Source organism: Eretmochelys imbricata, chromosome 4, assembly GCF_965152235.1.
Source record: "Eretmochelys imbricata isolate rEreImb1 chromosome 4, rEreImb1.hap1, whole genome shotgun sequence".
Classification (NCBI taxonomy): Eukaryota; Metazoa; Chordata; order Testudines; family Cheloniidae; genus Eretmochelys; species Eretmochelys imbricata.
In genome coordinates this window covers 29,454,623-29,467,238 of record NC_135575.1, presented here as the reverse complement: position 1 = coordinate 29,467,238, position 12,616 = coordinate 29,454,623, and the positions used below count along the sequence as shown (strand labels likewise).

At 40.7% G+C, this 12,616-nt stretch overlaps 1 protein-coding gene across 1 annotated transcript in view; it reads left to right on the top strand.

Moving 5' to 3' along the window:
• STPG2 (sperm tail PG-rich repeat containing 2) overlaps positions 1-3,349 on the top strand; it is a 405,813-nt gene extending 402,464 nt beyond the window's left edge. The window contains exon 14 of the mRNA XM_077814758.1: positions 3,212-3,349. Coding sequence (XP_077670884.1) covers positions 3,212-3,349 — 138 coding nt within the window. The remainder of the gene's footprint in view (positions 1-3,211) is intronic.
• The last annotated feature ends 9,267 nt before the right edge of the window (positions 3,350-12,616 follow it).

Below are 12,616 nucleotides of genomic sequence, written 5' to 3'. Positions count from 1 at the left end.
ATGTTTAAGAAGGATGAATTCAAACTGGAACAGGTACAGAGAAGGGCTACTAGGATGATCCGAGGAATGGAAAACTTGTCTTATGAAAGGAGACTCAAGGAGCTTGGCTTGTTTAGCCTAACTAAAAGAAGGTTGAGGGGAGATATGATTGCCCTCTATAAATATATCAGAGGGATAAATACCGGAGAGGGAGAGGAATTATTTAAGCTCAGTACCAATGTGGACACAAGAACAAAAGGATGTAAACTGGCCACCAGGAAGTTTAGACTTGAAATTAGATGAAGGTTTCTAACCATCAGAGGAGTGAAGTTTTGGAATAGTCTTCCAAGGGAAGCAGTGGGGGCAAAAGATCTATCTGGCTTTAAGATTAAACTCGATAAGTTTATGGAGGAGATGGTATGATGGGATAACATGATTTTGGTAATTAAATATTCATGGTAAATAGGCCCAATGGCCTGTGATGAGATATTAGATGGGATGGGATCTGAGTTACCCAGGAAAGAATTTTCTGTAGTATCTGGCTGGTGAATCTTGCCCATATGCTCAGGGTTTAGCTGATGGCCATATTTGAGGTCGGGAAGGAATTTTTCTCCAGGGCAGATAGGAAGAGGCCCTGGAGGTTTTTCGCCTTCCTCTGTAGCATGGGGCTTGGGTCACTTGCTGGAGGATTCTCTGCTCCTTGAAGTCTTTAAACAATGATTTGAGGACTTCAATAGCTCAGACATAGGTGAGAGGTTTTTTGCAGGAGTGGCTGGGTGAAATTCTGTGGCCTGCGTTGTGCAGGAGGTCAGACTAGATGATCATAATGGTCCCTTCTGACCTTAGTATCTATGAATCTATGACTTAGGGGAACCAACCATATATGATGAATAATGACGATAATAATGAATAGTTGAAGATATAGATGAACTGAATCATTCACAAGCAACACTTACACTGAAATATGTTTGCATGATGTGTTAATGGGACAATGACAAATACAAATTAGTCACTTTACAAATAACTCATTGTCAGGGTTCCCTCCCCACTCTGAATTCTAGGTTACAGCTGTGGGGACCCGCATGAAAGACCCCCTAAGCTTATTTCTACCAGCTTAGGTTAAAAACTCCCCAAGGCACAAATTTTCCCTTGTACCTTGGATTAGGTAATGCTGCAACCACCAAGTGATTTAGACAAACTCAGGGAAAGGACCACTTGGAGTTCCTACTCCCCCCTAATATTCCTCCAAGCCCCCACACCCTCTTTCCTGGGGAGGCTTGAGAATAAACAAAATGAACACAGACCAACCTTGGGTTTTTTTAGGACACTAAAAAAAAACCCAATCAGATTCTAAAAGAAACAGAACATTATTATAAAGAAAAAAGGTAAAAGAAGCACATCTGTAAAATTAGAATGGAAGATAATCTTACAGGGCAATCAGATTAAAAAACACAGAGGATTCCTTCTGGGAAAAACTTTAAAGTTACAAAAAGAAAACCAGGAATACACCTTCCTCTCAGCACAGAGAAAATCACAAGCCAAAACAAAAATAAGCTAACACATTCCCTTGCTAGTACTTACTAATTCTAATGGAGTTGGATTGCTTGCTTCCTTGATCTGTGTCTGGCAAGCACACAGAATGGAGAGATCAAAACCTCTTCCACCCCACCACCCCAGATTTGAAAGTATCTTGTCCCCTTATTGGTCCTTTTGGTTAGGTGCCAGCCAGGTTATCTGAGCTTCTTAACCCTTTACAGGTAAAAGGATTTTGTGCCTCTGGCCAGGAGGGATTTTATAGTACTGTATACAGGAAGGTTGTTACCCTTCCCTTTATATGCACAGAAGAAAGGCCCCTGTTTGTAAAATATATCATTCACTAGAAATAGTTCCCCAGCTCTAATCCCATGTATCTGACTTCATGACTCTGTAAATCTGGCTTTAGCTTGCACCCAAGGTCAGAAATATTGGATTTATCCATGATGAAAACTTTTTTTCACCAATGGTTCCCATTTCTATGTGTCAGAGCTTTCTAGAAAGTTCCTAGAATGTTTAATTATTATGACCCTGCCTCTACTGATTTAAACTGTTCTAATCATGTAAAGGGATGTTAAAATGAGTTTAGATATAATCTACTCCTACTTTAAGGATCTTGTACACTGACAGATGAGTGTAAAGTGGCCTAGGTGTAAATGAGAATTAGGCCCTTCATTTCTGTCACCCATTTCCCTTGCTGCATACTGCAATTCCCTTTATTATAATGTTCCAAACTCCCTACTTTTTAAGCCACAGAAGGTTAAGAATGCTACTGCCTTTTTCCTGTTTCAGGGAGAAAGATCATCCCCATCCATTGTCACTTTAACTGACTTAAAAAATTCAAAATTGCCATTATGGTCCCCAGAATCCTCTCCCAGATATCTTTGACCACATTCCCACCTATTCCTCTGCCCACTCACTGCTCCTCTGATCTCTGCCTCAGAGGTTGGGGACCCACATGACCCTCCTGCCACATCTATTTATAACCTCTGTCCTTCCTTCCCTCCAAGACAAAGAATTGCTTCCTCCCTTGAAATCTCACCTTAAAATGATCATTTTCTCCTTAATTTATTGTCATCTTTATGCATAAAATATTTTGTGATGTTGCGCATTAGTAATGATGAAAACAAAAAACACCTGAACAATGGGATGCCCATATACATCTGAATTAACTCAGTCTTACCAAGCCTGATCCTGATCCTGCAAACATTTATTTATATAGGTGGTCCTGCAGTCATAGAATCATAGAACTGTAGGACTGGAAGGGACTTCTAAAGATAATCTAGTTCTGTTCTTTCCTCCTTCCCTTCACTCGTACTACTAAGACTTCCATCACCGTGCTCCACGATTTTTTTAAAAAAGGTTCCTAAACTTATGGTCCTTCATCCATATGTAGACACCTAAATAACTTGCCTGATTTTCAGTGTTGCTGAGCACCTGCAGTTTCCAGGATTGTTTATAGCTCAATAATCCAAAATGGCACAGTGTAATAAGGTATTCTTAGCTGTAGTAGATAATGTTGAGTGCTTTTCCATACAGAAGCTTTGGATTTCCATAAAGAAGCTTTGGAGGAAGCAGTCTCTTGTGGCAAGCAGAATCTTTCTTTCCTAGGAAGTATATAAGCAAGATTATTGTAGAATTCTGCTCATGTATGCTTACTGTTGATTTGACTGAAATTCATATATTTATGTCTCCACAGCTAAGCCCATTGTTTAAGGACACTGTCCTGAAGAGAACATTTAACGCTACCTTACAGAATGCTGTTGCAACTCAGATGGACAACACTGTTTGCAAATATGAGGCAGTGCACCCAGGCACACTTTGTAAGTCTGCTTAGGAATTCTTCAGTGGTGAATATGCTTACCTATATTACTAAAAGATTTAAGAGTTCATATTAGGTTGTTACATTTTCTAGTATGTTCTCCAAATTACAAAACATATTAATTTTAACTTTATTTAATATGGGAAAAGACTGGCTTTTTATTCCACATAGTAAAGGAAGTTGGAAATTTGCAAATCTTCCCCTACATATTAATATTTGCACTCAAGAGGGTTGATAGCATTTTTGAATAAATATTACAGCGGAACACTGTACTCATAGTTAAAGCAAATTATAATTGTGCCAGGCATAGAAAAGAAAGTTTATTAGCTTTCTACTTCCCAAATAAATATTTCCCTTACTCAGGGGTGAAAGTAAATTAGAGGATTTACCCGTATGCCAGAGTCCTGAGCAGGGGGTGTGGCCTCAACTGGAAGAGGCGTGGCCTCAACCGGAAGAGGCAGGGCCTTAAATCCCCGGGCCCTTTAAATCTTGAATTAAAGGGCTCGGGGGCGATTTAAAGGGCCCAGGGCTTCAGCTGCCACAACTGCAGTGGAGCTCCGGGCTCTTTAAATCACTGAGGAGCCCTGGGGGCTCCTGGCTGCCACAGCTACCCCGGGGCTCTGGGCTCTGGCAGAGCTTTAAAGGGCCTGGGGTTCCTCTGTAGTAGCAGCTGCCGGAGCCCCGAGCCCTTTAAATCCCCGCCTGAGCCCTGCTGCCCGAGCCCTGGGGTAGCAGTGGCCGGGCTCCATCGGGGATTTAAAGGGCTCTGGGGCTCCAGCCGCTGCTACCGCCCTGGCCCTTTAAATGCCTGCCGGAGCCCCACCCCCACTACCCCAGGGCTTTGGCAGCAGGGCTCTGGTGGGGATTTAAAGGGCTGGGGCAGTAGCAGTGGCTGGAGCTCTGGGGCTCTTTAAATCCCCGCCAGAGCCCCCCCCACCCCTACCCCAGGGCTCGGGCAGCAGGGCTCAGTCCGGGATTTAAAGGGCCCCGGGGGGAAGTGGGGGAGTAGCAGCGGCTGGAGCTCCGGGGCCTTTTAAATCCCAGCTGCAGCCCCGCTGCTGCTACCCCAGGGCTTTAAATTGCCCTCTCGGAAAGCCAGTCCTGGTATGGCGCACCGGCTCTTACCGGTACACCGTAGCGGGGCGTACTTTCACCTCTGCCCTTACTTCTTTAGAGAAGACTGTGGAAACTACACATAAATGAAATGTAGGTGGCAGGCTTTTCCTAATACTAACACTGGATTGTACTCTGTTAATGTGATCACTTTTCAATAAAGGATTGTGGCTTTATTGCAAAGTCAGACAGAAATAATTGAGCTCTGACGGGCAAGTTGCTAAATTAAAGGTGAACTTCAGTATAAAACAACATTAAAATTCAGAAATCTGACGTAAAGATATCTGCAAATGTACAGTGATCACCACTGAAAAGTAAGCATTTACCCACAGCTACCACATGACAGTACCTGAGACAAAGCAGCATTTTTCTATATTTAATATACTTTTATTTTATGTTCCAATATCCAATATGTTAATGAATTATGACTTTGTCTCCTACCCCATTGTTAACAAGTTATCCAATATTTTGTTATCTCACTAAAAAGCACAACTTCTGAGGCAGAGGTTCTCAAACTCTGGTCTGTGGACCACCAGTAGTCCGTGAGCTCCATTCAGGTGGTCCACAGATAGTTCCCTCTAAGGTGCAACCCTGGGTGGCCGCACACGAGAGAATGAAGGGCCACCCACCCAATTAGTGGAGCCGCGCAGGCATGGCTCCACTAATTAGGTGCCTGGACCCTGGAGAAGATGCACATGTAAGCTGAAGTCGTGGTCTTGGGGGGGGAGTGGGGTGAGAAGAGGGGGTGGAATTTGGGATGTGCAGGGCTGTGGCAGCAAGAGAAAGAGGTGACTTTCCCCAGCTCCAGGGCTGAGGCTGCTTGGGAGAGACGGCCCTCCTTCCCAGCCTCAGTTCTGTGGCTGCTGTGGCAGGGGAGAGCCCCCCTCCTTCTCACCCCAGCTCGGGGGCTGCAGTGGAGGAGAAAGGGAGAGACCCCTCTCCTTCCCAGCTTCCGCTCGGGGGCTGCCATGGCAGGGGAGAGAGGGCACATCCATCGCATTAGAAAGGTAAGGCTACTGATATTAAACTATGAATTAACTTAAGAACATAAGAATGGCCCTACTGTGTCAGACCAAAGGTCCATCTAGCCCAGTATCCTGTCTTCTGACAGTGGCCAGTGCCAGGTGCCCCAGAGGGAATGAACAGAACAGGTAATCATCAAGTGATCTACCCTCTGTCACTCATTCCCAACTTCTGGCGAGTTGTATGCTTTTATTTGTAGAACAAAAAAAGTAAATTATTATTGGTTTTTTGTATATAGCGCTTTTATCCAAAGTGCTTTACAATAGTTAGCTAACGGTACAAACAACATTTGGAAAGATCCTTAAGTGGTCCGCCGAGACCCTCAGCAGTTTTCAAGTGGGTCATGAAAAAAAAGTTTGAGATCCACTGTTCTAAGGGTATGTCAGGCCTCTACCCTATTAGAATCCCCTGGGGAAGAAAGACTATGTAGGTCTGCATTCTTTCAGATGTACTTTTAAACAATGGAGTTTGGACGTATTATAGAGAAGATGTCATATAAGCATCTTCCCTTCATCTAAACAAGGTTTCAAAATATTTCCTTTGGGTACTTAGTTAACACAGCAAACGTTAAAACTGAGATTTTCCTTCCTTTTATAGCTGCACTGTCAGAACCAGGCTATGCTGAACTGTCTCTCATCTTCTCCTTAATAGAGAGATCTGTGCAAAATATCTCCATCCAATGTCAGAGTGATTCAAACTGAGACAGGAATTAAAGTTTTGTTTCTGTGAACAGCCCATAAATGTTCAGTGAACATGGGGTAAAGTTAACACAGCTGGCATACTGGTAAACCTCCCTTCCCCCAAACTGATGTTTCTTTTTTTCTCTCACTAACAAATCCCAGGGTCCCCTCACCCTCTGAAGATACCTAAGGAAAGAAAATGAGGTGCTGGGGCTTGTTAGAAGAGACATCAGAGGAAGGGGGGCTACCCATACGGTTAACACCTTGAAAGTTCAAGTTAATCAGAACCAAACCTCCAAGCAAACCTGAAACACTTCCAAGTTTTCAAACCAAACCATAGGATTTGGTTCATCATCCCCTTTGTGAACTAAACCTCCATGGTTCATCGATCCCTAGTATTCCTACACTGCATTATCGCATGCATGCTACAAGATAGAATATGATGCAACAGTCATATTGTGTGGCAGCTAAGTTTTAAAGGGCTGCCTATGCACTCCACTATTTTTGGACTGGATAGTCAACCATGACTAGACATTGTAAATGAAGAAGACATATATCCACATAGCATACCCCAAACAGCCCATGCTATGATGATTCATTAGTTGCCTAGCGTAGTGTTATGTGTCTCTTAAAGCAACTTGACGCAATAGAATTTTATGTTTCTAATAAGCTGGAGAAAGTTTGAAAGGATTCCTTTAGTTAAGGTTTAGGAGAGTCAGACTCAGTGAACCAGATTTTTCTTCTTTTTTTTTTTCACACAGGCACAATCCAGCATTAGTGTCTATTAATGAGTGAATCAAGCTGAAAGTTCTCTTCCAAAGGAGTGCCTACATTTTAATGATGTCCTCCATCAGCTGCTCAGAGGAACATGATTGCTCTTATAACCTCCAGAGATACTAAAGCTGTTCTTGCAAGAGATCTTATTTAATTTCCCCCTCCTCTGTACTTTTTCCTTATTACCAGACATCTGTTCCAGTTTTTTAACTCATGAAGAGCTGACTGTCCTCTTTTTAAAGTACAACCACAAATAAAAATCTGAGATGAAATATTTGTTTCCTTTTGTCTTTTTTCTCCCTAGTCTCTTCTTTGCCAGGCACCAGAGAAGGCACCAAACTACAAAACGCTAGGCAATGTGAAACAAAAATAAAGGTGATGGCTGAGTTTTTGTTGTCTGTCCTCATCAGGATGAATTAACTTACAACCTGATTGAGCCAACATGGCTGGAAACCCCCACCACAAACAGAGAAAGGGGGAAGGATAAATCAGTGAGGCTCCCTTCAAGGCTGCTTTTCCTCAGAATATTTAAATGGGTGAAAGATTTGCCCCCTCCTTTCCACATAAGAAGTGGAGAGGCTGGTCCCTGAATCTCACAGATCCCTTAAGATATGCACAGATCTCAGAGAACCCTATGAGATACAGAGACTTCTAAATGAGACCCTGTACCTTTGCTGTTTCTCAGCTCCCACCTGTTCTCCTCTGGATTGACCTGTACTGACAAGGTTTCTCCTCTCAGCAGCTGCCTCTGGACACAGCGCGGGCTGTTCAATCTCAGAGTGCTTTACTCCTGATTGGATGACTTATGTGGTTGAGATGCGGAAAGATGTTCATTCTGCCCTGCCCTCTGTCCGCATGCAGGTCCTTGGATCTCTGTTGGTGGAGGAATAGAGAGGATCGTGGTGTAGAAGAAGATGATTCCTACTCATGCCACTGAATGGATCTACACAAAGAGCTCTCCTCTGTGCATGGAACAAAGGGTCATGACTGGACCTTTTGTTCATTTCTTAGTTATTCCTTAGTTCTTAGTTATTCCTTCTTATCAGTTATCGAGGACTGATTGCTTATTGCTCCTGAAAAAATGTATTCTGGTTTATAAAAGAGTTTATAAGCCTTGCAGATTATGACATAGCAGACCTTTACATCATGTCATTCCAAGTAGCATCGTGTACTTTTCCCCACTTCAGTTCTGACATAATTGTAGTAACCTCTGCCTCACTAAACTTATTAGTGCTTTGTACAATTTAAAAATGAGGAGCCAAGCTTTAGATGGCATTAAAGTGTAGTGTTTGCATTCTGGGAGTTCTCAAGATAGTGGCTGCTAAAATCATTTTGGAATTCAAGTAAGAACAAAAAGTATTATGGTAATCAGAATGACATAGTTTCAAGATATATATATCACAAAGTTCCAGAGTTGGAAAATCTTGCAGTTATGTCATTGGCAAAGCCTACGAAAGCTACCAAACATTTGTTTCCAATTCTGTCTGTTTGCAAGATATTAGACCTTTAAACTGCTATTGGTCCTTGGGTCTCGCAATGTTTGATTGGCACCTTTGCAAGTCTTAATGTTGCAAGTCCCAAACCTCAGATGTGAGAAATTTTCAATTCCTGATTCAGAGAATGCTAAAAACTACCATCTCAAACAACTATTATTGTTGTTTATATTGCAGTTGCAAGGAAGCGAGGATATTAAATATTTAGTGGGAAAACAGACATAGAATAACTCACACGCTGTGCAGTATTTTTCTTTTCCATATATAGCATCTGGAGAAAGCACTTGAGAATATACTTCATGGAATACTCTGAGGGGATGACCTAGATAATGTAACTTAATAGGCCTTTTCCATCTCTGTTGTCTGTGATACCCCTCCTTAGGGGTTTTGAAAGCATATGGATGAACAATTAGAAGTAAAAATTAAAAAGACTAACTATGAAAAAGACCCAAAGTCTCCCAAAATTAAACACACCCATAAACTGGTTGGTAATTGCTTAAACCTGATATTTAAATGGTCTCTCAGTAGCTACTGACATGGACACTGTAACAGTGGGATAGAACCAGGAAAGGGATGAAAACCCTGATCATTAAAGGGATCTTGAAAATGGAAAACATGTTCACCCCTTAATTCTAACTAGTACTGTAGAGTGCAGACTTAAAACTGATTTCATGTGGGTGCTATCTAGATGCAAACTGCTGGTCTTAGCAACACACTGGATGCTAACAACCAATTAAAAAGCATTCTGCAATATATCATGGCTATATTCAGCAATAAAGTGCCTTAAATTCACGGTAACCATTGAGAATTCCTTTTTATTACAACTTAATAAAGACAGTGCCTAGCTACTAGATGACATCCTATTATAGACTCATTCGCAGCAATATTAGCAGTACAAAATTCACAGAGCAGCATGATTCATGACCTCCTGCATTCAATCAGCCCTTTCAAAATGGAAACAAAAATCTGTAGTCAAGGAAACATATTTTCAAAGTTGTACTTTAAAAATGAAGCATTAAAGAAATAAAAAGTTTTTTTTTCTCTGGCCTTAAGCAAACATGAAAAGCTTTATAAAGGTGATCTCCATGTATATGAGATAAATGACCAAAATCCAGTAAAGCACAGCCTTCTATCTCCTTCTTTTAGCCATAGATATTATGGCCAAAATGTTTGACCGTAACTACTAATTTGGGGGTGACTCACTTTTTGCGTGTCCAACTTGAGATGCCCTGGGCTTGATGTTCAAAAGTGCTGAGCACACAAAACTCCTGTTGTAATTATATGTATTATACCGAACAGATTATTCAAGGGATTTCTTCTGTAAAAAAGTTTCTTAGGACTGCAACTGCCATTAACACGAATGGTGGAGTCTAGCTTTCTGATCATGTGAGTGGGAAGTATTGTAGTAAAAAAAATCCATAATAAGAGGGATTGTGACATTGCTAAGTGGCATTAAATGGAATGGTACCAACATCCCATTTATTTTAATAAGAGTTGGTCTCATCACATAAAATGTTGGGGGAAATTAACTGCTGTGCACAATTAGCAGCTAACTTTAAAACTTAAATATCTCAGTTATTTCTACTTTTCTTTTTAAATACCCAAAATGCATCTAGAATGATAACACCCAGCTTGCACTACTGGTGTATTTCACCATGAGGCATGAGCTGTGGCCAATAATTCTCCTCTTGACTGTGGTACAGTCACCTCTTTTGAGAGCTCAAAATGCGGCAATGCATAAAGAGAGACATTTCCAAAGGATATCTTGAAAAATTTGTTTGTGCATGAAATTACACATCAGAAGCCACATTTGTCTTGTGCAGCCCGAGGGTTGCTGGGGAATGTGTAAATGTGTGTGTGTGTCTGTCTGCCTTTTGGGAGGGAAGCAGACATAGAGTACACGGGTGTGATGCCCTGAGGCATTCCACATGTGCATGGCAAATGCAGCCAAATTGTCTCCATGCTTGCCAGTGTACTATTTTTCCCTCTGATGTAGGATTTTCAAATAATTTAAGCATATATTTTCACTTATGCATTCTCTTGGATTTGAGTTGTGTTGGCCTCATTGTTACTGTTGTTTTCATATGTTAATGTTCAGTTTCTTTAATGGGTTTTGTTCTTGGTTGATTGGGTTTAGTTAATTTATAAGGTATATAGGTGTAAATGTTGCTATGGATTTTCAATGGGCCTTCATTTTTGTGGATATAAATGCAAACATTTGGGTATCTGACTATGCCATTCTGCCTGCAATTCAGTTTAGAAATCTGAATGTTAGCTTTCAGTTGATTGGGTGCTTTCAGTTGATTGGGTGCAAAATTGTATTCTCACGAACAGAAGCAAGGTTTAAAAATCAGGCCCAAATGTGTCAAGAAATGCTACTGAGATGTTTAATACTGTAAAAATTTGTTTTTAACTGCTGCTGTTAGGTTGTTCACCTTCAAATTCACTTTTAAATATGGTTTATTTTTGTCTGATCCTTGGAACTTTGTTGCCACAACTGAGATAGACAATCCCTTGTGACTTTTGTAAATGAGCAAGGGAATGTGTCTGTGGGTTTCTAAAATTATGTATCAAAACATTTTGGGCAAATCTGGGGATCCTGAAAATGCCGGGTTGAAACTGACTTCAAGAAAATTGACCTGAAAATGACCTCAAGAAAGTATCTCTGTGGCGTGAGGGGGTTATTAGCTCAGGCTCCCGGACCATTCAACCCTTGGGTTCTGTCATGAGGCCGCCAAAGGTAGAGTCAATTGTATTGGTGGATCTTGTGCTATGGATCCTTGTCAACTGGATAGACATCACCAAATCATTTCAGCAAGGCCACTGAACAGCAATCAAATAGCAATATGCACTGCTGTTGTAGCTGTGTTGATCCTAGGATATTAGAGAGACAAAGTGGGTGAGGTAATATCTTTTATTGGACCGACTTCTGCTGATAAGAGAGACAAGCTTTAGAGCACAGAGCTGCTTCATCTTCTAATATCCTGGGATCAACATGGCTACAACGACCCTGCATGCATTTTAATCCATTTAATATGTGGCATGTTAATTTTATATCGTTCTAGTTTTTTAATCAAAATATCATGTAGTACCAAGTGAAATGCCTTACAGATGTCTAATTATATTTTGTCAGGACTATTAACTGTATCAACTAAACTTGTAATCTCATCAAAAAAAGATATTATATCAAGTTAGTTTGACAGGATCCAATTCCCATAAATCCATGTTTATTGGCATTAATTTTATTACCCTCCTTTAATTCTTTAATGGAGTCCCATATCAGCTGTTCCACTGTTTTGCCCAGGATCAATGTCAGACTGACAGCTGATAATTACCCAGGTCATAGTGTTTACTGTTTTTTAATTATTGGCACAACATTTGCTTTCTGGAACTTTCCACTGTTCTAAGACTGAATGAAAATTAATAGTCCAGTGAGCTCCTTAGCCAGCTCTTTTAAAACTCTTGGATGAAAGTTATTCACACTTGCTGATTTAAAAATGTCTACCTTTAGTAGCTGCTGTTTAACATCCACCTGAGATCCTAGTATCATAGAATCATAGATTATCAGGGTTGGAAGGGACCTCATCTAGTCCAACCCCCTGCTCAAAAGCAGGATCCATCCCCAATTAAATCATCCCAGCCAAGGCTTTGTCAAGCCTGACCTTAAAAATAGTAGTAGAATGGAAAGAGAGTTATATGATATGAATACATCATCTGTTTTTCCCAAATACAGAATAGAAATATTTATTGACCAGAAATATATACTGACCATGCCTTTTGTGCATTATTATTGATAATTCTACCATTTGAATCTAGTCATGGATCAGTGCCATTGTTAGGCTTCTTTTTGTTCCTAATATACTTAAAATAACTCTTCAACACTGCTGGCCCATAGGTTTCTCTTTGTGTCACTTTGCTTTCCTTATCAATTTTCCACAATTCCCAGCTTCTGATTTATATTCATTACTATCAACTTCTCCTTTCTTTAAATTATTTATTTTTTTATAGCTGCCTTCAATCCGTCTCTAAACCAGGAGCATTTAAAAACCAATACAGTCTTTTCCCTTGATTGTGGCTTTTTGGGCATCTAGTAAAGTGTTCTTAAACATTTCCCAGTTATCATTTTCATTTTTCTGATTAAACTCTTTCTCCCAGCTGATATGGCTAATAATTGTTTTCAACTTCGTAAAGTTGGCCCT